Source organism: Tupaia chinensis, unplaced genomic scaffold (assembly GCF_000334495.1).
Source record: "Tupaia chinensis unplaced genomic scaffold, TupChi_1.0 Scaffold000085_1, whole genome shotgun sequence".
Lineage (NCBI taxonomy): Eukaryota > Metazoa > Chordata > Mammalia > Scandentia > Tupaiidae > Tupaia > Tupaia belangeri.
In genome coordinates, this window is record NW_006159547.1 from 7,536,586 (window position 1) to 7,563,223 (window position 26,638).

At 35.3% G+C, this 26,638-nt stretch overlaps 1 protein-coding gene across 4 annotated transcripts in view; it reads left to right on the top strand.

Moving 5' to 3' along the window:
• The window catches only part of ACSS3 (acyl-CoA synthetase short chain family member 3), a 212,445-nt gene that overhangs the window by 134,522 nt on the left and 51,285 nt on the right, over window positions 1-26,638 (top strand). For all 4 annotated transcript variants that reach the window (XR_003548467.1, XM_027769723.1, XM_006142870.3 and 1 more), the window contains exon 9: window positions 20,888-20,991. Coding sequence is in view for 3 of the 4 variants with exons in the window: in XM_027769723.1 (XP_027625524.1) it covers window positions 20,888-20,991 (104 nt within the window). In the remaining variant the exon portion in view is untranslated. The remainder of the gene's footprint in view (window positions 1-20,887; window positions 20,992-26,638) is intronic.

The window sequence follows — 26,638 nt, forward strand, 5'->3', positions numbered from 1 at the left end:
ATGGAGGAGAAGGGATTGTGGCGTGACCATCCCCCCTGCCCCCTGATTCGTCGCTTTCTGTCTCTATTTCTGTCTCTGTCTGTCTGGCGAGGGTACACGCCCTATAGCAAAAACCTCTCCCCCCCCAAAAAAAAACTACTTAGCTTATATTTTCCTTAAAAAGGAAATTATGTTGATATGTTATAACTTATATTTTATGAATTTTTCTATACATGTACACATATTATGTATGTACATATATGACAACATCTGTCTTTTGAAAAATAACATGGCTTAAATGGAGAAGAAATAGATGAACTCATACATACAGATAAAATGTAAAAATTATGGCCCAATTACATTTGTGGCAGGAGTCAAGGAAATGAGTTTACCTTTGTTTTGTAATATGTTCTGAATAGTTTAGGTATTTTTGTGCTGGTTTATTGCCATGCATTTTAGTTTAATGATATGTATATTCAAAGATAATTGTAGCAATTTGTATTTTCAAGGTAGTTTCCACATCAGTTTTCAGAGAACTGCTTGAAAGTAGGCCACTGCTATCATAAACTGAAAGAGGAGATTTCGTCAAGTCAGAAAGCAGGCTTGAATTAAGGCAGTTTGAATTTTTCAGTTAAAAGCCAGAGTATTTGAGTTTTACATTGCTGAGGCCCAAAGGAATTAAAATAGATGCCACACACTGAGTTGCAGATGTAAGCAGAAGCTTCAGCTTGAGCAGGGTTAATAGTTTTTTTTTTTTTAAATCTTTTTATCTTGTAAAACATTGTTAGTAGATTTACAAAAGATTGTATTTATAATACAAATAGCACACTCATTAAAAGTGTGCTCATAAAATGAAGCGTTCACTATATTTTATTCACCCACTTTTTGTTTTTCCATTTACCTCATTTTAACTTAGTTTCTGTCATTTTAGCCCAAAAGATAGTAAATAATGATTTTCGATGTGAATATTTTGGAATATATAGCATCTCCATGCCATAAGACAATGCTAGAGGTTTTGAAAACACAATGGCTGTGGTTCTTTGCAGTGAATCTTGGCTGACAGATGCACTCTGGTTGCTCGTGTGAGCAGCAAGCTAAGGTCTTTCGTGTGCTGTGTCATCCTTTTGCATTCAGACATGGGATTTTAGGTGTTATCCGTTACTGTGCAGACAGGAACGCTTTCTACTTTCCCTAATGTATAAAGTGTCAAACAGTACTGAAGGTTCACGGCGTCATCACTCACTTCAAACAAATGCATGTAGACAAGGAGTAAGAGATTTTGGTTGTAAGCAAAATTGCAGAAATTCCTCCTGATCATGCCCTTGTGTCTCTAGACACCTAAGCTATTTGTGATGGCATGCACATCTGCCTTTAATGACAGTTAGGAGTGTAAACCTTACAAACATCATCACCTATTAAAATGACTATTATTGGTAAATGCAGATACTTCCTGATCACCTACTATGTGCTAGACAAAGCAATTTTATTTTAAGTTTGCTGTCTCATTTAGTCATAACATCCCTGTAAGCAGGATTTGTGGTTAGCCTTATTTTATAAATGAGTAAAGTTAGGACCAGAGACTTTAACTCTGTGGAAAAAAAAAAACAGTTCAGGCAATCTAAGGCCCATGCTTTTTTTTTTTTTTGGAGATTTTTGCTATGGGGCACATGCACTCACTAGAGAGACAGAAAGAGACAAATCACGTGCCAAGGGGATGGCCACGTCTCAATCCCTTCTTCTCCATTCTCCTCTCAGGACTTTGGGCACACACACATACTCACCCAGCATGAATTTTAAGCTGCCAGATCTGGGACTTGAATCATAGTTAACTCCATGGGAGTCTAGCAACATAACCATTATGTCATCTGCTGGTCCCAAGGCCCACACTCTTAACTAACACAGAGGTATTTCTAAAATGACTAAACTAGGAAACTAACTTAATGCAGGGATTTTTGTCATTTGTGAAATAAAAGCATTTTTTGCTTTCTAGGTTTTCGGTCTATTCAAATAATACCATCACCAAACTACCTTAATAGAATCTCATTTGTGAATTAAGAGAATGTTAGAAACAGAAGAGACCTCAGAAATCTATCCTATTATAAAAGCAAGGAAACAGCCATTTGAAAAGGTTAAGTGTGGGTTAGAGACAGAATAAAAATCAGAAATGAAGTCTTATTTTACAACTTTTATTTCAATATACATATATATATATATATTCAAGATATTTTAATTTTAATTTCAAAAATATATTTAAGATAGTTTGTACTTACTAAAATAATCTCTACTAGATACTATCATTGTTGTCTTATAATTTGCAATATTTACTTCTCTCTTCTTTTATGGAACATTTTAAGCAATAGTATTTTCCCTTTAAATGCATTACATAATTTGATTTAAAAAAATTGTTTTCAAATAAATTTGGAGTTTTGCCAAAAAAGTCAGTTTCTGAAATAAATTTAAGAGGATAGTATGAAGTGGCAAGTGAACCAGAACTATCCATTTATTTTAAGATAGTTTCAGAGTTGACTAGAGTTTGAAAAAGTATCTTAGAAGTCATCTAGCATAATCAACTCATTTCATAGATGAGAAAACTGTAACAGAAAATTGAAATGAAGTTGTCAAGATTGCAAAGCTTCTCTGGGAAGATCTGGGACTAGGCAATGTAGTAGAGTAAAAATTATCACTTTGATTTAGACACAGAGGGTTCAAATCTACCCTTTAGGATAGCTCTGTGACCTCAGGGAGTTATCATAACCTCTCTCTGTTCTTGGGTGATTCGTTGTTGTTTAAAATATGTGGGTGGTAATAGTATGGAGGTATACTGAAAATGGAAAGGACATAATCCCTGCAAGGCACTTGAACATGTCGTAACATGGACTAAGTCTTAGTTATTATCTTCTGCTTTCTAATTCACTGCTTTTTTTCCCATTACATCATAGTGATTTATTTCCTCAGGGTCTTCTAGTTCAATTTTAATCAGGTTAGAAAAATTTCATTGCTGGGACTTCCATTCCAAGTATCATGGCAACTTTGATACAGCTCTTCTTTTCTAATTATTGTTCTTTGCAGTAATAGATAATACAAAAGAGAAAAGGCAGTGAATCAGCAAGATGAGCACAAAAGTCAGGTAAACATTTCTGTGTGCTAGAAATGGAACAGACTTTGCAAAGTGGTGGGGTTGGCTGAAGTTGGAGGCTTGCCAGGTGTACTAGCAGCCATTGGCAACAAAATAGGGAATTTGGTATTCCCTTGCTTTGATCATGGCATCAGAATCAGCTCAGTGCTTGACGATGGGCTGAGTGTTTGTCCTCACACATGAAAGGAGACAGGGAATTATGACTATCAGATGTTCTGGGGTCATCATGAAACAAGGGACATCCCAGCAACTAGAGTCTGAACTGAACTGCCTACCTGGCATGAAACAGGATCTTTGATAGACCATCCATCACTGTGTATTAATACTCTGATCTACCATGATAGCATTGGATCACTGGGTTAAAGTTACATCACTCAGATCTATTGGATAGAAAGGGTGAATGTGGAAGAAAGAGCCACAAAGAGAGAAAAAAAAAGGCCTTCAAAAAGAGCCTGAAAAATAAAATTCCAAAGCTATTAAAGAATCTAATGTTAATAAGCAATTAGAGCATGGATTCACGCTAGATAAAATTAATTAATGATACAGTCAAGTCAAACTTGAAAATAAGTGTTTTAAGGATCACCAAAGTCATAAAGCAATAACTCTTATGTAAAATTATTAAAAATATAATGACTATGAGAAAAAAATTTAAATGCCCTGGATGGAGTAAATGAATGAAGAAAAAAGTAACTTGATGGATATAATTAAACAGCCAATTAAAACTACAATATAGTATTAAGGATATTACACAGAATTCAGTACAGAGAAAGGAAGAATAAACATGAAAGAATGGTTAAGAAACTTGAAGGGAGAAATACAAAGCTACAAATGTATCTAGTAGGAATTTCAGAAGAATAAAATGAAGTTATTGTTTTAAAAAATAACAGTTGAAACTGTTACAGAACTGAAACCAGGGAACCCAAATGAAAAGTGCTATCCATGTACCAGGCAGGTTAAATATAAGGAAATGTATTTTGAAATCCCATAGTTTTATGAAATCCATTAAAATACAAGAGTGATCGCCAGAGAAGAAAGTCAAAGTGATGCCAATACATGCCAGAAGGCAATGTCGTCAGATTTTCAAATTGCTGAGGAAGTGTAATTGTCAAATTAAAAAAAAATTATTGAAAAGTGAGTACAAATTAAGGAAGATTTTATATAGCTAAGGCTAAGATAACTTAAAATCCATACATTCATAAAGGAAAAAAATGAATGTAGGAGAATATGTTCATGTGATACAAAATGTCAGCAGCATCAATATTTGATGAAATATGTTAGTGCATGTGTGCGTGTGTATGTATAATTATTTTTTATAATTATAATGGGGTATTATGTTTAAATAGAAGCAAAATATGAGAATTGAAAGTAAGAAAATGGTCAGAAGGAATTTGTTGAAAAGATGTGGAAAAAGTTATTGCCATACTTAGAAACAGGTAAAGAGACTGAATAGCTCTAGATGGATGAGGGGTAAGAGATGCATTCTATTAGATAAGAGATTCATCATAAAAAGGTTTCCTTAAGATACTGGTATTGGAGCAAGAATCCACATATAGACGGGAGGAGCTGCATAAAGGGCCCTGCTGCTATAGAAACCTAAGTTATGGAAGAAGTTACTTAACAAATGACTGCCAGGATAGAGTTTTGAATAAATGGTGGCAAGACAACTGGTTAAACATGAAAAACAAAACAAAACAAAACAAAACTGCCATATACTACACACAAAAACAAATTTCAGTTGCACTGAAGACAATACAATTGTAAAACAAAGAATTAATGCTTTCAGGAAAAAAAAATACAGATGGTTATTTTAACGTTTTACTTGACAAAGCATAAATCACAAACCATTAAGGGAAATGGTGAAATTGTCAACAGCAAGATCATGGTGCAGTTGTATAATATGATATTATGTGAGGCTGACTCTGGATAGGTTTCAGGCTTCTTTCCAGAGATATCCTGAGTATGCTGAACATGTATGTGCTGATAATCTGGGATGGATTGTGTCATTGAGACTCTGTTGAGAGTCTTATCTCTGTCCCTCTCTTACTGAGTTTTTCAAAAATTCATTTCTTCCCTGAGGGAGAGAGACAGCATTTTCTCACTCAGGAAATAAGTAAATAATAAAAATCACTAATTGTTCTTCAAGAAAACAATAATATTAAAAGACAAATTATATGTTGAAGAAATATTTACACCATATCTAAACATTAAAGAATTAGTATACAGAATATATAAAAAAAAATCTTACAAATCAATAAGAAAACAGATAGGGGCCAGCAGGTGGTATGGTGGTTAAGGCCTGGACTCTCACTTGACCAACCACGGCTTATGTCCTAGACCTGATGTCTTGCTTTCTCACTTTCCCTCTCTGTCTCATCAAATTAAAAAAATAATAATAATAATGATAATAAGATCAAATAAATCTTTAAAAAAAAAGAAAACTGACAATCTAATAGACAAAAGATAGAGTAGCTTCTATAAGGGAATCTTGGTTCTTCCCAAGAAATAGGTATTCATGGGAACCAACAGTTAGTGTAATGGCTATGTCGCTGGACTCCCACGTAGTCGACCGCGGTTCGTGTCCCAGACCCAGTGGCTTAAAACTCACGCCGGGCGCGTGTGCGTGCGTGCCCAAGATCCCGAGAGGAGAATGGAGGAGAAGGGATTGCGGCGTGACCATCCCCCATGGGGGGTGATTTCTCGCTTTCTGTCTCTATGTCTCTCTCTGTCTGTCTGGCGAGCGCACGTGCCCTACAGTGAAAATCTCTCCAAAAAAAAAAAAAGAAAAAGAAATAGGTATTCATTAAAGAAGACTTCATTTATTTGTTAATCTATTTCTATCCCAACAGGGTTTTAAAAATTATATTATGTAATATTTGATAACTGAAAAATATGTAACAAATTATTAAGCATCATAGTAAAATAAGTACCTATTATTCATCACTCAATTTACTCATTAAAACATTAGAAATACACTGATTGTGTGTGTTCTGTCCCTCTGCCTCTCCTCTTCCTCAATTTTGTGTTTATCAATTACCTGCTATATATGTTTTTAAATACATATGTATGCTTCAAAAATGAAAAAAAAAGATATAAGCAGTAAGTTCGCAGAGAAGGATACTGTGATTCCATAAAATGTTAAAAATTCTTCAGTCGCATTATAAACAGGAAAATTTAAATGAAATTATTATAAACAGGAAGATTTAAATGAAATAATCATGTTATTCCCTTTATATAGGCAAAAATTTAAATATCTAGTGTCAGCACTATTTATACACTGCTATAAGATGTGTAAATCGGAGGATGCTGTGTCCCATAATCCTAGGGTAAGAGTTCCCTGTGTAGTACCTTATCTTCTTTTTTTTCTTTATTATCATTATTATTATTATTATTATTGTTATTATTTATATATTCAATTGCTATCCATCATTTAGATTTTACCCAGCATGGTACAACTCAGTTCAGCCCAGTTGAGAATACTATACCATCCTCATCAACAGATAATAAACTCTATCTGTGTGTCATGAATGTCTTACCTGTACTTTTTTCCCCAAATTTCCTTTCCTATGCTCTTCTCCTCCCACACTTTCCTCCCACTTTCTCTCCAGTGTCCATGACAGTTTTTAATGCTTTTATGTCCTCCAGACTTTCGGTCTCTACCATAGAGTGTGGACAGTTGGTAAATGTGAAGTGGAGACATACATTCATAGTCTTACTTGCTTCACTTAGCAGCAGATCTTACATATTTGCTCACTTTCTATCAAATTCCAGGGCTTTGTATTTATGGCTGAATAGTATTCCATGACATATATATGTCACACTTTTTCAATCCATCCATCTGTTTGTGGACATATGGGTTGGTTCCATGTCTTAGCAATCATGAATAATGCTGTGATAAATATAGTTGTGCAAGTGCTTTTCTGACTGAGTGTTGGGTAGATACTAAGGAGTGGAATTGCTGGACCATAAGGTAGTTCTATTTGAAGGTCTTCAAGGAACCTCCATATTGTTCTCCACAGTGGCTGGACCAATTTATATTCCCACCAATCTTCTGAAGCCTGAGCTGTCACTGTGCCCTGTCGGTTTAGGATCCCAAGATGTTGATTGCAGCATTATTTATAATAGTAAAGATATGGAAACAACCTAATTTTATTCTTTTATATATATATAGGGAACATAAGAAAACTTTGATAAATCAAGGAATATTATTCAACTATATAAAACACCAAAACCTTGATATTTATCACAACATGAGTGAGCCTGGAAGACATTAGGCTAAGTGAAATAAGTCAGAGACAGAAAGAAAAATATTGCATGATCTCACATATATGTGGAATCTTAAATAATAATTTAAATATGCAGAAATAAAGAATAAAACAGTGTGGGGCAAGCAGGTGGTGTGGTGGTTAAAGCTGCTGGACTCCAAAATGGCCAACAGCAGTTCCAGTCCCAGGCCTTGCAACTTTTTCTCTCCCATCAATTTTGAAAAATAATGATAATAAATAAATTTTTTTAAAAAGCATAGGACAGTGTTACTAGGGGGGGAAGGGGGAGAAAATGGGGAGATGTAGGGCAGAGGACACCAAATATTAAATATATAGGATGAACGAATCTAGAGATCTAATGTGGACTATAGGTAATGAGATCGTACTATACATAGAATTCATACTAAGTGAATATATTTTAGCTGTTCTTGCCATAAAACAAAACAGCTACCAGAAAATGATGTATATGTTAATTGATATTTGGTATTTTCTTCGTTTAGTCTGACATTGTAATAAACTTTTTACCATCTACTCTCTATTCTCTAATATCATATAATTTAAAGGTACACAATAACATTTATTCAAAATAAATATATAACTGTTTTATGGTATGTTATACAGTAAAATATGTCATTGGAAATCAACCAGAATTTCAGGGCATAATATTGACAAATCTCTAAAACCTGCAGTAAGAAAGCAAGTGAAACTGATTCACAATGACAGATACAGTAAGAGAAATTTGAAAAACCTCAAAATGTATTATTTTTTAATAGATTGATAAATAGGCAAAAAGAAAAAAGGAAGAAACATGTAGGTTTGAAAATTCCATCTAATGCTGGTTTTATCTGGGGATGAGAGTGAATGGAAGGAGGTGGAGGAGAAAGAGCAAATTCGAGTAGGGGTTTTGGAGGAAATTCAATAGAATCAGTAATATTTTATTAAGTAAAATGGCAAAACTGGGCAGTGTTTACACATAAGTTCATTCTGTTATTCTCTAGCCATTGTTTTTCAGGGAAGTTAAAATTTTCATAGTAAAAAATTCCTCCTGTTTTCTTTACATGCTTATTTGACATGAAACATAGAAACTACTTTGATAAATCAAGAATGTGATCATCATAAATGTGTATTTGTGAGTGGGAGAAAGGGTGAGTGAATTTATACATGTTTTGATATTTTCTTCACTTAGGTTGACATAGCTGCTGAGAGCTAAATAAACAGCTTTCCACTTCCAAATGCGCATTATTAAAATGTAAACAAACCTACATATATTAAAAACATTTCTTCAGAAAGTTACCAACATTTTTTTCTTCACAGACTTTCAGAGGTATCTTGTGCTCGAATATCTTGTGCTTGATCTATTACCTAAATTGTGTGCCTGTCTGAGTGTAGGACGGTAACGACTGTTTTGCTATCTTTGGCCTTGTAGTGGAATTACATATCAGCAAATTAAATATGCAGTTTTTGTTACTAAACTATTTTTTAAGTTGATTTGTCCAAAAGAAAAACAGACAGAGGAAGTATACCCTAAAGAGGACCTCAATGCCACAACCACCTCCAGCGTCTGTCAGTCCCAGATCACAGACACATGTGTACCCTGTGTTCTCAGGAGCTTTCCACATGTGAATCTTAAACATTCCCACAAGAGTCAGCCTAGGGCATGTGCATTTGCTGGAGAGACCGAGACAGAGAGAGGGTAAGTGAGAAATCATTCCCCAGTGGGGATGGCCATGCCACAATTCCCTCTCCTCCATTCTCCTCCCCAGCCTGAGTTTCAAGTCCTCAGATCTGAGACTTGAATTGCAGTCAGCCATGTGGGAGTCCAACACCTTAACCACTACGCCACCTGCTGACCCCTACTGAATTCTTAACTTAGTTGCCAGTTACTACCATAGAAATCAAATAAGACAAAAAAAATAAATAAATAAAACAATTCTGTGAAAAGTAAAATTATAATTTTTACAAGTTAAAATAATACTACCCTCTTGGGATGAGCAGTTGACATAATGTCTATGTTGCTGGACTCCCATGTAGTCGACCGCAGTTCAAGTCCCAGACCAGGTAGCTTAAACTCACACTGGGGACACGTGCATGTGTGCCCAAGATCCTGAGAGAAGAAGGGAAGAGAAGGGATTGTGGCATGGCCATACCACCTAGGGGGTGATTTCTCATTTTCTACCTCTCTTTCTCTCTCTGTCTTTCCTGCGAGCACATGCACCCTATAGCAAAAGCCTCTCAAAAAAAAAAAAAAAAGAAAAAAAAAATACTCCCCTTCTTTGCCTAACATATTTTGAAGCAGCAGGGATGGTTTCATTTTTGGTTTTTCTCTGTAGGGTTTAGTAAAAAAAAATTCAGTAATGGAGGGATTTCTTTACTATTAAATTGAGAAAGCAAGTTGAAGCTGATAATGGAAAAATAACTGTTATCCTATGTGTGTATCTGTGATTCCAAGCTACTTAGGTAAGGCTGCAGACATGTAGCTCCATAAACATGAATGTGCCTAAATCTGGAGTGGTTTTAAATCTTTTAAGGATGGAGAAAACAGGAAAGCAAATTGAAAGAATGGCATTATTACTAAACAAATTTGAGGAAAGGAGAACTCTAAAGAGAAGCACATTATATTAAATGGCTAAGAAAGATCTTAATGTTTTTCATTTAGTAGTAGTAATATTTTTTTATTTAGAGACACTCCGAGTATCTCTTCTATATATTCTTGGTAAAAGAGGTTGAAATTTTTTATGTTAAGGGTGATGTGTGTGTGTGTGTGTGTGTGTGTGTGTGTACACATGTATATGTATATATATATATATGTAAAGGCTATGTCACTGGACTCCTCTGTAGTCGACCAAGGTTCGAGTCCCAGACCCGGTGGCTTAAACTCATGCCAAGCGCATATGCATGCGGACCCAAGATCCTGAGATGAGAATGAAGGAGAAGGGATTGCAGTGTGGCCACTCCCCCAGGGGGTGATTTCTCACTTTCTGTCTCTGTCTTTCTGGTGAGTGCATGCACCCTACAGCAAAAACCTCTCCAAAAAGAAGATATATACAAACACACACACACACACACACACACACACACATAAATCACACACATATATATGTATGTCTTTCATATTCATGTAAGTATTTTAAAGGGAAAATATATGTACACATACATTTTAAATTTTAATGTAATATACATACAGAAAAAACCACAAATGATAAGTTCAAAACTTCAGTAATTTCAGAGTGATCACATCCATTGAGCCAACACTTAGATCAAGAAATAGATCAGGAACCAGCAGGTGGCGTGGTGGTTAAGGGGCTAACCTCCCACATGGCCAGCCACAGTGCAAGTGCTTGATCTGTGGACTTGAAAAGCACACTGGGCACGTGTATGTGCATGCCCCAAATCCCAGGAGAATGGAGGAGAAGGGATTGTGGCATGGCCATCCCTCCTGAGGGTAAGATAATTTCTCATTTTTCCTTTTTCTCTTTCCAACAAGTGAAGACTGAAAAAGAGAAAAAAAAAAAGAAAAAGAAAAAAAAATAGACCATTTAATAACCTGCATCCCAGAATCCCTCCCTTCTGTTCATTTCCAAATATCATTTCCTCTTGATGTCCCCAGTTCATGCTTTACTGTGACCTCTGACACCATAGATCGATTTTGATGTGTTATGAACTTGAAATAAATATACAGCAAGTATTGTTTGGTACATGACTTCTTTCATTCAGTATCTAAGAAGTTACAATTCAAAGTGGTTCTTGGCATTTTGATTGTTTATTCACTGTTTCTTCATGAGTATATCATTTTATTGACCTATTTTACCGTCGAATGATCTTTTAAAAATATTTGTATTTCTTAAATTGACAGGTATAATTGTATGTGTCCACTGCATAACTGATGTTTTGAAGTGTATATTCATTGTGGACTGAATAAATCTAGGTAAATCTAGGTAATTAATGTATGCATAACCTCACATAGTTATCATTTTTGTGGTAAGAACACTATATCCACTCTCAATGTTTTTCAAGAATGCAGTGTATATTCTTAAACATAGTCACCATCTTGTAGTATAGATCTCTTGAAATTATTCTTCCTGACTTAACTGAAATTTATATCCCTTGACTATCATCTCCTCAGATCCTGCCCCCTCCCCAGACACCCAGTCTCATAAATACCATTTTACTTTTTGCTTTTATAAGATCAGCAGTTAAATGATTTTTGGTTGTTTCTAGTTTTTTGGCTTTTACAGAAACGTAGTTTTGATGGTACAAGTCTTTTTGGTGTTCACACACACATATCACTGTCAGGTACTTGTAAGGAAGAGTTTAGTGGTAGGCCATAGCATATGTCAAAGAGTTTTCCAAAGTTGTTGTACTAACTTACATACCTGTTTGCAGTATATTATTTTTCTAGAGTTTCCATGTCTTTATCAGAATATGATATTAGTTCTCTTTCATTCTGGCTGTTTTTATTGTCATGTGGTGAATTCTCATTAACATTTAATTTGCACATCAGGGTTATTAATGATGTAGATGGCTTTTTTACATTGTGTTCACCATTTGAAGATCCTGTTTTATGAAGTCTTACTTACCCAAATCTTTTGTAAATTTTCTTTTCTTTTTTCTCATGTATATGCAATACCATCTATTTTTTTTTTTTTTTGAGAGGTTTTTGCTATAGGGCACGTGTGCTTGCTAGAAAGACAGAGAAAGACAGAAAACGAGAAATCATCCCCCCAGGGGGGATGTTCACACTGCAATTTCTTCTCCTTCACTCTCTTCTTAGGATCTTGGGCACACACACACTTGCCCAGTGTGAGTTTAAGCTGGTGGATCCAGGACTTGAACCACGGTCCACTACATGGGAGTCCAGTGACATAGCCATTATGCCAGCTGCTGGTCCCAATGCCATTTATTTCTGTGTGTTTTTTTTTTCCCTGCATTTTTCTTCCCAGTTGTAACTTAGCAATTTTCTTTTTAAACTGTATTTAGGTCTTCTCTTTACTTGAATTTAACCTTTTGTATAGCTCACTATTTTGTTTTATATATTTTTTAGTTCAAGGATTCCCATTTGATTCTTTACTAAAATTTTCAGTTCTCTGCCAATATTATGCACTTATTTTATGAACATATTCACCAGTTACTAGAAGTTTATGTCTGCTAACAAGAATACCTTACTTTATTTATGTGGGTGTGTATGCTTCTCTTGAATTTGGTCAAATGGTCTCTGTTAATAAACCATTGTTGGAAAGTGGTTAGCTACTTTCAGACTCTATCCCCCCATGAAGATCCATATCTAGTCAGCCAGTTATCATAAGAGAAGATCACTTCTATCAATTAGGATTTAGCTGCTCTGACATTAGACCTAAAATTTTCATAAGGCTGGTTCCTTCCCAGTTTGCATCTATTATTAGAAGTGTTCCCGCTGTACAGGTGGGCATCCCTTTTTCCATTGTCAGTTTTGAACTGTACTTTTCTTTTTCCAAGAAATGGTGACTGAAATTTTTGTTCTTTTTGTGCATGTGTCCACCACTCAGATTTTATCGAGTTTCTCTCTCAGCTTTAGAATTGCTCTTAGGCAATTGGCCAATGTCCCAAAGGGGGAAGTGGCACGTCAATGGCAGCCTTATTTCTCCATTTTCATTTTGTGCTTTGGGATCTTAATGCCTCAAGCGCTCATTGCTCTTTTAGTTCTCTGGTACCTTGAACTTTCAAAGATGTTTTACTTTTTAATATTTGTTCAGATTTTCCATTTGGACTTGAGAGAGATTTGTGAGCAAAATGCCAACTTTGCATTGACAGAGGGGCAAAGACATGGGTGATTTTTTTTAAAAAAAAGAATTGTTTTTATTTAAATTTATGTATTTATATGACTTGGGGGAAGAGAGAGAGAGAAAGAAAATGAGAAGTCAAGCCACCTGATCAGGAACTTGAACTGCCGTCAGTCACATGGGAGTCCAGCACCCTTAACCACCAAGCCATCTGCCAGCCCTGACATGTATGATGCTAACTTTAGTGTCTTTACATGTGAAAGTGAATTTTAGTTAGGAACACATAGAACAAAGTAAAATGAAGGAAAGACTGAGATAACCATGGGAATATTGATGGCAAAAATTAATGATAATCTGTCATGGGAACTAGAAGTTGATGAGGCAACTCTGAAATAATCTATTTTTATTTAACATCTGTTGGCACAAGTGAGGAGTAATTTTTGCTTGTTTAGTACTTTATGGACCTTGAAAATAAAACTCATTTTAGTTTTCTTCAGCTTCCATTTTATTACCTGAAAATTCTTCTCCAGATTTGTCTTTAGCTTTTTCTCCATTCTGTGTGGCTTATTTCCTATTTTGGGCTAAAACTAATTTGACAACATTATCATTTTTCTATTTTTCTTTTTGACTAATTTTTTGCTTCATTCGAGCCTTGAGTTGTGCTCAATTGTATGTGAAATTGGGAGAAAGTACATATGTCATTCATTTTCTCTCTCTTTTTGTTTCTGCTCTGGATATTGCATCTATTATTTATATTGCTCGGGTTACACATTTGGGAACAGATTCAGCTTTCCATGTGCCAATCGTACATTTAATCAATCAGTAATAGTCCAAAATAGCACTCTTCTTATAGAACTGAGCTCTGCAATATGCTAGGCACGAGTCACCTGTGACTGAACTCTTGAAAGTGGTTATTGTTGGGACCAGCAGGTGGCGTAGTGGTTCAGGCTCTGGACTACATGGTCAACCGCAGTCTGAGTTCTGGACCTGGTGGCTTGCAACTCACACCAGGTGTAGGTGCATGTGTGCCCAAAATCCTGAGAGGAGGAGGGATTGCTACATGGCTATTCCCTACTGCTGGTGATTTCTTGCTTTCTGGCTCTGTCTCTCCAGTAACTGCATGTGCCCCATAGCAATAATCTCTCAAAAAAAAAAAAAAAAAAGATAAGGAAAAAAAAAAAGAAAGAAAAGGTCATTATTACTGAGAAGTTGATACTTGATATTTTCTCCATTTTAACCAATTTATGTTTTAAATATGCACCTGTGCTCCTAGCTACCATATCATACAGTACAGTGTGAGAACATATGTAATTAACCTTGGTGACTTTACCTTCCAGGCAGCCCAATTACTATGTCAGAATGGCTAATTTTAACTTTTCTAAAATGTGTTTTTTAAACAAAATATATTCTTGAGTTTTTCACTATGGGACATTTACCCTTTTTTATTATTGATAAAGTAATATCAAGATTATTAGTGAGAAATTTAGCTGTTGAAAATGTTGCTCTTTTTTTTTTGTGAACCACTAAACGCTCTTTAAAAATATGAAGACAAGTCATGTCTAAGATGACATTAAATTATGAATTTATACTAAGGTTTTTCTTTTCCTTTTAATTATCATTATATACAAAAGAACAAATCACATAGTAGTTTTATTTATTAAGAGCAATTACATGTTAAATCATATTTGATTAAATATGTATTACAAAATTTTAAATTGTTTCGTTAGTTATACTTATTTCCATCTATATTTATTGTGTATTTCTGTCCATTAATACTATACAATTGTTATTCCTTTATTGATAAAAATTAACAATAACTTTGTGGCAGTTTGAGGAACTTTAGTATAAAAACAGATGAGTAGTTTCTGTCATATTTAAGAAAGTAATCATCTGAACTATTTTGATATTTTTCTAAATGACTATTAATCTCACAATTTTTCCTTGGCTCTCATAAAAAGTAAAATGATTTTAATGAAACTAGGATCAATGTTCTGGTTTTAGAGAAGATAATCACTTTATGTTCCACTATGGAATAGCATACTCTTCCGTTTTGCTTATTGGTGCCAGCAGTAGGATTGCTCTCTCTCTTTAAAAAAAAAAAGTTTTTCACAGGGTGGTTGTGCTCATCAGAGAAAGAGAGAGAGGGAGAGTAAGAAATCACCTCTATGGGGAGATGGTCACACCACAGTCTTTTCTTATCGGGATTTTGGGTGCACTTGCACATGTGCCCAATGTGTGTTTCAAATCATCAGCTCCAGGACTGGAACCGCACTGTCAGGCATGTGGGATCAGCCCTTCTAACTACCATGCCACTGGCTGGCCCTAGAGTACTATCTTAATGATATAAGTATAGAAAAAATCTAGGAAAAATGGCAAAATTTTTATTGCCATTTTTAAAAACCGTAACAAATTATAAGTTTAAAAGATAAATAAAGCTGAAATTTACCATCAGATAAAAACTCAGTGCTAATGCATAATTTATTATTTTACTCAATTAGCTAGATTAGTTGTAGTTTACTTAGATAGACCAAAAAAAAAAAAAAAGCCAAGAAAGTTAAACTTTGAAAAAATGCTTGTCATAACAAGGTATTGGCCCTCTTGGTTAGCCAAAAATTTTGTATGCTGTACTGATACTTCTAAATGATGGTATTTTACATGATGTCTGAAATAGTAATTTTTTAAAAAAAATTCTTGATCTGTGATTTCATATGTAAATCAAAGACATGGGTACCTGGACTATCTAAAATTCTCTGTGGCAATCTATGGCCTTATAAATGGTGAAAATGGGATGTCTAAAAATGGGATGTCTATAAACCTTTTTATTTTGGTCTCTTTTTGCCTACACTATTGGAATCAGCCAATCTTATCATTTCATAAATTTTAAAACAGATTATCTAAATATAAAATGTCCTTCAGCACAGAAGTTTTCTAAAATACTGGGAAACTGTTTGAGTAAGATACAATTTAAAATAAGTTCATATCTTCAGTCCTGGGATTATCAACAATATAAACTTTATATTTTTCATATGTCTTGTTTTCATATGGTGTCTAAAGTCATAGATGTATCAACTTGTTTTAAACTTTAAAACTTTACACTGATCTTTGTTACATATTAACTTCTAATAATTGAATGTTTAATTCATATAGTTTCCTTTTTTAAAATTTTTTTGCCACAGGCCATGTGTACTTGCTGGAGAGAGAGAGAGAGACAGTGAGAGAAAAAGTGAAATATCAGCCCCCTGGGGAATGACCACATAGCAATCCTTCTCCTCCATTTTCCTCTGGGATTTTGGGTATGCATACATACATGCCTGGTGTGATTTTCAAGCCACTAGGTCTGGGACTCAAACCAGAGTCAACCATATGGGAGTCCAGAGCTTTAACCACCATGTTCACTGCTGGCTCAATTTAATTAAAGTTAATTAATATAAATATGTGTTTTGTTCTGTTATAACAGTTCTGTCAGATGAAGTTGTATTTGATTATCCAAATTTTAATTTCAAGCTATAAGCATATGCATTTGACTAATTAAATTTTATCACAGATGATACATATATATGTAATTTGTCAAATTATATGATGTCTTTCTAATCTCTATTAGAAATTTCTATTCCTCCTCATTTCTTTCCCATTCTTTTTATTTTTATTTTTTGAGAGGTTTTCACTATAGGGCGCGTGTGCTCGCCAGACAGAGACAGACAGACAGACAGAAAGTGAAAAATCACCCCCCAGGGGGGATGGCCACGCCACAATCCCTTCTCCTCCATTCTCTTCTCAGGATCTTGGGCATGCACGCACATGCGCCCGGTGTGAGTTTTAAGCCATCGGGTCTGGTCGACTACGTGGGAGTCATTACGCTAACTGCTGGTCCCTTTCTTTCCCATTCTAATCCTTACTTTCTGTCTCCCTTTCTTGTCTTCAGAAATCTGAATATCATACTGGCAACTGTATACTCAGAGAATATACTCACCTAAATTATTCAAATGATTTCTTAACAAAAACAACTAGTAGGTTCTTTTCTGATCTGACGTTTGGAGTTATGCTTCTCTGCCTTTATTAAGACATTTAAGTTTTACCTTCTGAATCTATCCTGTTAAAGAATGACTCCTAGATAATTTTGGATATGTCACTGGGAAGCTATTCAAAACATTATTTTTTATACTGTATTGTATCATTATCTGAAGTCCTATAAATATGCCTAATGATTTTAAACCAAACCCTCAATCTTGCAAAGCTGCTGTGATGACAGCCTGCTTATGGAAACATTAAATAATAGATTGTCTTTGCTGCATTTAACGATGCTTGCACACCCACACGTGAACACGCAGATCCAAGTCTAAGAAATTATTGGCATAATGGCTTGAGGAGAGAATGTCTATCTAATATTAAATTAAAATGCTCTTTCATCCAGACCAGTATTAGAAATCTGTTGTTCCTTCAGAAAGTCACAGACAACTTCTGTGATTTCCCATGGGGCTGATTGTCCCCTAGAGGTAGGGATGCACAGGGCCATTGTGTGGCTATTGAGCTCTTGAAAGATGGTAAGTCAGAAGTGAGACTTAGTGTGTAAAAAAGCCTGGAAGCTATCTAGCTGGTAAATATTATCTTTATTGCATGTTGAAATAGTCATATTTTGGATATAATTAGTTTAAGAAAATATGAAAACTGAGGAAGGCTTGATTTTCTCACTTTTTTGAATGTGGCTGCTAGAAAATTCTGATATTTCTTATATTTGTGGTTTGCCTTATATTTATTTCAGTTGGACCCTACCAATCTAGATAATCTTCGTAGTCCCAACCATGCCTTTCCAAAAATATGATTTTGTGATAAGATCTTTTAATTCCCTGAAAATACTTATATTAGCAGATGGTGGCCCTTCTTTCCTGAGAAAATATGTAACAGTTTTAAAAACAGCAGTAACAGGACAGTGGGTGTTGTACAGAAATTAACTAAAATCTCCTTTGATACCCTTACATGTACACAGGCTTTCCCATAGATAAAAATTACCGTGAATAGTTTCAAGTGATAGTACTTTAAATGTTGATGCTTTTTATAGGTGACTCATTTATATTTTAAAATTAATTACCATGTGTTTTCAATAGCTTGTTTGCATCAAGGATTTTCTGTAGAATAACTTTCATTTTTAAAAAAATTTTTACTCCTCCCCCCGACTGTTGAGGCCAAGTCGCACCTTGAGGCCCAGGTTATCTATAAACGTTATTATTCTCAGCTGGACTGATCTGAGGTATATTTCATGTTGGGTAAATTCTCTTTACAAGCTAAATGATGTGTAGCAATTGAATGTATAAAAAATAATAAAAATAATAAGATAAAGATTTTTAAAAATTACAAAAGAGGTTAAAGGAAGGTTAATAACGTGGGGACCTGATGGCTTCGTCCATTTTACAGTCCATCTTCTATTACAATCCACGCCTCCGATCTATTAACACCTCTCCCTCCTTAGAGCTCCCTTCAGTGACGTCAGTAAGTCATGGACATCCTCTCTCCTCTCCCCTGCTACAGCCTTGGAGTGATTATTAACGTCTTAACCATAATCTTCCTTTCAACACACTATTTGCCCCAGTGCCTTTCAATGTTAAGTTCTCTCAGCTCTCATAAACATTATCATCCCTCAGAACAGATATGTTTTCAAGATCTCTAGGTCTGCTTTTGTCCTCTCTCACAACTCTTCTATATCCTGTTTTCTGAATCTTCCTACATTTCTGTCAATTTTCTTTATTTTGTAACTTCTAGTCCATTAACCTGATATGTTTTCTGGTTTTTTTTTTTTCCTTCTCTTCTGAGTATGCCTTCCCTGCCTCACCACTTCTCTTGCCCAGTCTAGATTATTCAGACGGTATTTCCAGCACTGATCAACCATCCTTTCTTTTCTGTGTCACAATCAGCCTGTGCTATCCCTGCTTAGCCTCCCAGGCTACTGTCCAAGTCCGTAAAAGCCAATTGGCTGCTCGTAAGTTCTTTCACTTTTGTTTTAAGTACCTTATGTTTTCCAAAATAGTCATTCCAGAACTCTATCTCCTCAAATCACTGTTCCTTTGTCAATTTCCACACTTTTAGAAATCATCAGAACCAGCAGTTGGTGTAATGGCTATGTTGCTGGAGTCCCATGTAGTGGACCACAGTTCGAGTCTCGGACCCGGTGGCTTAAACTCATGCCAGGCACGTGTGCGTGCATGCCCAAGATCCCAAGAGGAGAGTGGAGGAGAAAGGATTACAGCGTGGCCATCCCCCCGGGGGGTGATTTCTCTCTCTCTGTCTCTCTCTCTCTGGTGAGCACACATGTCCTATAGCAAAAACCTCTCCAAAACAAAACAAACAAAAAGTCATCATGTCGCCTTTTTTACTTAGAAGAACGAGTCAAACTGGCCTGTTATACCAACTTTTCATTCTTGCTTGTACTTCATCATTCTGAGAATTTAGAAACTCTTAAATACCTGCAAATCCTAGGTATTTTGACTGATGTTGTGATTGTAAAGACAAATACTTCTAAAAAGATCACAGATGAGTGTGGGAAATAGACAAGAAACAAGTAATTATAGAATGAGATGCATATTTATAGCAGAGCTGGAAACTGAATGTTAATAGAGCATTGAGGTAGAAATACTTGAATCTCCATGAATCTTCATGAAATGATATGATAAAAATAAGGGAATGATAAAATATCTTCTGTTGTCAATTACAAGGTTAGGGATGAGTAAGCAGGTTTGTTTGTTTGGGTTTGTTTTTTGTGACAGGATCTTGCTATATGCTCAGGCTAGCTTCAAATTCACCACCCTTCTGTCTCAGCCTCTGGAGTAGCTGGGATTACAGGCCCATGCCACCGCGCCTGGTTTAGGCTGGTTTTTGTTTGTTGATTATTTGGTTTTCACTTTGATGCAATGAAGTGTCTCTTTATACACTTACCTCCCCCCTCTTTTTTGGTATCCACAAGGGTATTGAAAATGGAAGAAAACTAACCATTTTCTCAATGAACCACACATAGGGTCAACTCAATTCTGTTTTTCTATTTCATTCTCTTTGTCTATGGCATGATATTCCCAGTCATAGATTTCATCAGCAACCTTACCATTTATTGGGTCATCAGAAATGTCCTAACAGTTTTGCATAGAAAAATATGTCATGACTTTTCTAATGACCCAGTAGATACAGATATTGATATTTCTATGGATATGAAAGTTTATAAATATTTATATTTACCTCTACATATATGAGTAGGGGAGATAGGCTCTTGAAATCAGGGTAATCTTAACAAAGGAACTCACAAGGAATAAGAGCATCGTATTTCTGTGCATATTTGTTGCCTCAACTAATACTTCTTAGTGTATTTTGTGTATTCTTAAATAGAATACAGCAATCAAACTTGAAGCTAAAATTATTGGGGATAAGGTAAAGGTCAAAAATATTTTTTTTGTTGATCATAAGATCAATATGACAGATACATTGCAGAGATCAGTTCGGTTGGTCTTTTTTAAACTGAGAAGCTGTAGCTATGACTCCTGCTTTGTTTTGAAGCACTCTGGTCCAATGCTGGGATGTGCATTTGGTTACATTTGGGCCAAAATAACTAAGACCTCTCACTATTCTAGTATGACATGCAGGTAAGAGGACTGTTTTTCCCTAACGTAATCGATGTGGTTAGATTCTACAGTGTTTCGCGAAGATAGGTGAAGTTATTTACATTTATGCCAAGAAATAATGAAAGTTCACTCTTTCTCTCTCCCTCTTATACTCAGGTTCAAAACATTATTTGTGGCTGGAGAACGATGTGATGTGGATACCCTGGAATGGTCCAAAAAGGTCTTCAGAGTACCAGTGCTAGACCATTGGTGGCAAACTGGTGAGCATTTTCCATGTGTGTAATAGTATCACAGAGGTGCTCAAAAATGCCGTAAGGATTGAGGGAAAACCTGAGCTGTGACCATGAGGAACAACCTCAGAAGTCAGGTAGTTCAGGTTTCAATAGAAATAAACATTGGATTTGTTAATGTTTTTATAAGTAGCATCGATGTGACCTTTCTCTTGGTCCCTAGGTATAAAACACTAAAAGCTTCTTTTTCCTCCCTTTTTTTGTGTCCTATACTCAGTGAGTTTCTAAACCTTAGATTTTATTTTGAGGTATCTGTTGGATTCAACTCACCATCAGAGCTTCCATTGCTTTTGAACTGAGAAAGCGGCATATCATATTCCTGGGTTTAAAGTATACTCATCACTCATGGGACCAGCAGTTGGTGTAATGGCTATGTTGTTGGACTCCCATCTAGTCGACAGCAGTTCAAGTCCTGGACTTGGTGGCTTAAACTCATGCTGGGCGTGTGTGCATGCATGTCCAAGATCCCAAGAGGAGAATGGAGGAGAAGGAACTGTGGCGTGGCCATCCACCCTGGGGAGTGATTTCTCACTTTCTGCCTCTCTGTCTTTCTGTTGAGCACATGTGCCCTATAATGAAAACCTCTCAAAAAAAAAAAAAAAGTATACTTATCCCTCATCACTGTTCTCTCTGCTTTCTTATATACATTGTACACTGCTCCCAAAGTACATTTTTAAAGCATTTTTTTTCTCTCATAATATTGTCTGGCAACTGTCTTGTGTTTTATAAAAATCTAATCTCTCGTCTTCCTAACAGAGAAATTAATTTTTCTCCAAGATTGTGTTCATACATATACATATATATATATATGTATATACATATATACATGTAAATATATGTATATACATATATACATGTAAATATATATATATATTTTCTACCTTCTGAGCATCTGGGGCAGAGTATCAAATTTGGATGACAAATTAATAAAGTTTCTTTGCAAAAATTTGGTATGATTTTTAAAATGATTATAGTCTAGAAAATCAAATAAATGACTAAATCTAAAGCTCAGTGTTTGATATTTTAGATCTTTAATATTCTAAGAAACTATACTTTTCATAATCTCCCTTTGGATGCTTTGAAAAAACTGTTTTCTATATCCTTTGTAATCTGAAATATAAAATGAATAATCAGAACTGAAGACATTTTTTCATATAAGATAAAAATCAGAGGGTTTCTATTCTAATTTTATTTGCTAAGGGTAAATACTTACATAAATTCAGATTAGTGACTATTCAGGATATATACAAAAGATAAGACTGAATTTGGGTAAAGATAAATATTATGTGTAGAAGTGCATAAAAAAAAGTTAAGAATTATTGCCCCTCCATGAAAGAGTATACAGTATTATAAAGATAGCATTATTATTATTTATAATATTACTAAAGATTTCCTTTTAGCCTGGAAACTTTAACAGTTATTTTCCTGGACATGAACTAGAAAACATTTTTGAAACTGTTTTCCTTACCTGATCCAAACATAGGGTTTGCTTCCCTCACACAAGGGATCTTACACAAACGCTTGCAGAAGAGTTTTGTTTTCCCCCCAGAAGTGACTATGGCTGTTGAAGAAAACCAGCATGTTCATAAATACAATTATGATTGTTTGATTTTTCTCTTGTACACATCTTTGTACAAAACAGTCTGTGCAGATGTAAGTAGTTAGTGCATTCGGGCTTATGAAAGAGCTCACTGAAGCCCATAAAATAAGAATTTGAGGTTTTGTGGGTACTGAGTTTCATATGAACTTGCAATTTTTCTTTAATGTATTGTTTAGAGGGAACTAATAGCCACGTTGTGTCAGCTTGCTGTCCCTGTAATCAGGTTGGAATGGCTACTCATTTCTATGGGAGCATAGTGGAATTGTACTTAAAAAATTACCAATTATTTTCATCCTTCCCCACTGTTGTGATTTTACATTTAATATCATGTCCAGTTAAGTACAATGAAATATTTGTATATATGCATATATACATATATATGAATAGGTAGTAAATGGATAACTAATTGGATACATTGTTTTGACCTTATGAAACAATGTTATTCTACGTGACACAGATATTAGCTGATAGTAAAACCTAGTTAGACTATCCATTCATTTGCATAAAAAAATCAATTTATCATTTTTGAATTTGTATAATGCAGTAATGATGTTTAGTCTTTGCAACTGTTTTCTTTCTTTCTACCATCTTCCCTCCCTCCCTCCCTCCCTTATTTTCTTTTTTAATTTCCATAGGGCACACAAGCGAGGAATTGGGAGGGAGGAAAGTAAGAAAGCACCCTCCAGGAAGATGACCACACTGCAATCCCTTCATTTCCATTCTTCGGTTGGGACTTTGGGCATGCATGAACACACACCTGGCATGATTTCAAGTTGCCAGTCTGGGACTAGAACCACTCAGTCAGTCATGTTGTATCTAGCTGCCTTAACCACCATGCCACCTGGCTGGCCTCACATTTTTCTTTTCTTAAAATGATGCATTTATTTTAAGTCTCCAGGATACAGAGACAAGTAAAAGAATAAAATCAAATATTTCTACGCATTCATAAATTTGTTTTACATATCAAATAGATGCTAGATACTTCTCCAAAGAAGTATACTGGTAAGCACCTATTAGTTTTTAAGGAAAGGTTAAGCTTTGACCAAAGGACACCTTTTCTTTTTTTTTTTTTGAATAGGTTTTTGCTATAGGGCACATGCCCTGGTCAGCCACACAGAGAGAGACAGAGAGATAGAAAGTGAGAAATCTCCCCCCAGGGGGGATGGGCACGTCACAATCCCTTCTCCTCCATTCTCCTCTCAGGATCTTGGGCATGCACACACAGGCACCCAGCGTGAGTTTAAGCCACTGGGTCCGGGACACGAACCGCGGTCAACTACGTGGGAGTCCAGCGACATAGCCATTACGCTAACTGCTGGTCTCAAGGGCACTTTTCTTTATTTCAGATTTCATGGCTTTTGCAGTCTCTGTCTTGTTATTGACTTAGAAATTGATATTTTTAATATGCTTGCATGCTTTCAGGAACCCTCTACATATATATATGAATAATTCATGATTTTCATTTCTGATTACATTAATACATGTGTACAAATGAGCTGTTTAGAAACTGTGATGTATAATTTGAAATTAGTAACAGATATGTTAAGTAACTAAAATGTATGAATAAAAATTGATTGTTCCTGTGACTTGGGTTGTAAGAAGGTACTCCACAGTCAATTCATTTACATTATCAAGTTGTTTTTGTTACCCAAGTATAATTTGTATTAGCAATAACAGACTTTTAGAGACTAACATCCTCTTTTGATATATTAATATTAATACTCTCTGACGTTTGATTTAAATAGTATCAAAAAATCTAAATTGAGAACTAATCTGTGGAAAACCTGAGAACTGGTCAGTACCCTCCGTTCCTTGTCAGGAGCATTTTAGGAAAGAATTGTCACTGTTCAGTACTGCTGACTGATTAAGCTCTATCTTTATATTGTAATAATGTAAACGTTTACTCTCTCATGGAGAACTAGATTTACTAAGTTCACGAATCTGTGTAAAAGCTGAAATTGTCATTAACTCAGATGTTTTATCTTCACAATAATTTGTCCATGAGATGTTTGAAAACATCTGGATTATTGAGTACATTTTTTTAATTTTATATTTTACTTAGCTATATAGAAGCAAAGGTGCTACAATCAATTATTTTTAAATTTGCATTTAATCACTGTACATCTTTACAGCATACCTCATTCTTTTAGCATGAATACAGCGCATATTAGTTAAGTCAAAGATATTACCATACACATTATCATCAACAGTTAGCTTTTCATTTTTGTGTCTATTAAATGTTTTGTTTTTTCCCTGATCCTCTCCCCCCCACCCCCCCCAATACTGTCTGTAGTATCCACAGTTACCCTCCCTGCTATTGTACCTTCCAATCTTTTCATTTCTGCTCTAGAGCGCAGACATTTGTTATGTATTATGGGGATTCATACAATGCCTGTTTTTCATAGTCTGGCTTGCTTCACTTAGCATTAGATCTTCCATATTTATCCACTATGTATCAAATAGCAGGGTCTCATTTTTTAATCGACTGAATAGTATTTCATAGTGTACATGTGCCACATGGTTTTCAAACCACTCATCTGTTCTTGGGGATTTGCGTTGATTCCATGTCCTAGCAATTGTGGATAATGCTGCAATAAACATGGAAGTGCAAGTGTTTTTCTGACTGTCTTCCTGTCCTTTGGGTAGATACCTAAGAGTGGAATTACTGGGTCATATGGTATTTCTATTTTTAGATTTCTGAGGAATCTCCATATTATTATTCACAGTGGTTGTATATTAATTAATATTCCCACCAACCGTGTAGTAGGGTCACCTTTTCACCACAGCCTAGTCAGCACTTACTATTCATATATATATATATATATATGAATAGTATATATATATATGTATGTTTATATTTATTTATTTATTTATTTATTTTGGAAAGGCTTTTGCTATAGGGCGTGTGTGCTCACCAGAAAGACAGAGAGAGACAGACAGACAGAAAACGAGAAATCACCCCCCAGGGGGGATGGCCATGCCACAATCCCTTCTCCTCCATTCTCCTCTTGGGATCTTGGGCATGTATGCACATGTGCCCAGTGTGAGTTTAAGCCACCGGGCCGGGGACTCGAACCACAGTCGACTACATGGGAGTCCAGCAACATAGCCATTACACTAACTGCTGGTCCCAACTATTTTTTATATTTTTAATCTTAGCATTCAGATTGGGGTTAAGGAGTATCTCATTGTGATTTTGATTTGCATTTCCCTAATGAAGAGATGTTGAGTGTATTTTCATATGATCTTTGGCCATTCATAATGTCTTCTTTGGAGAGTTTTCTGTTTAGGTCTTTTGCCCACCTTTTAATTAGGTTAGTTTTTTTTGTGTGTGTGTTTGTGGATAAGCTGCTTAAGTTCCCTATATATTCTGGTTATCATTCCCTTATCTATGACATAGTTGGCAAATATATTCTCCCAATCTCAGAGGTGTCTCATTCTAATTATTGTTTATTTTTCTGTGCAGAAGTTTTTTTAGCCTGATGTAGTCCCACTTTATCCTTTTCTGAATCTTCCTCCCTCTCTTCCTCCCTTCCTGCCTTTCTCTGTTCCTTTCTTTACTCCTGTTGATAATAAGATATGATACTGGCTTAGAAATGATAGTAACAACACATCTTAGCGATCCCATTTTTAATATTACTTTAATCTTAGCTATATACACTTTATTGTTTCACTTGCTATCACTCAGTTATTTAAAGACAGTGACTTACAAAGTTAGAAAACTCAAGTTCCATAATGGTTTCTATAAAGAACAACTTGGTGAGGGGTTTAGATAAACAGAATTCATGATACTTTCTCCTTTTATGCAGCTTACTTACCTGTGTAGTTCCCATCAGAAGATACAAAGCTTATATTGAAAGGTTTTCAAGTGTCCTCAAGTCTGGATAATAATGACAATTGAAATGAAGTAGCGATCATTGCCTTGACCAGCACTAGGTGATTTTGTGGAGTATTTTGTGTCCAGCGCTTTGATGGAGGAACAAAATTCTTCATCAGATTCAAAAAAGTTTAGGGAAA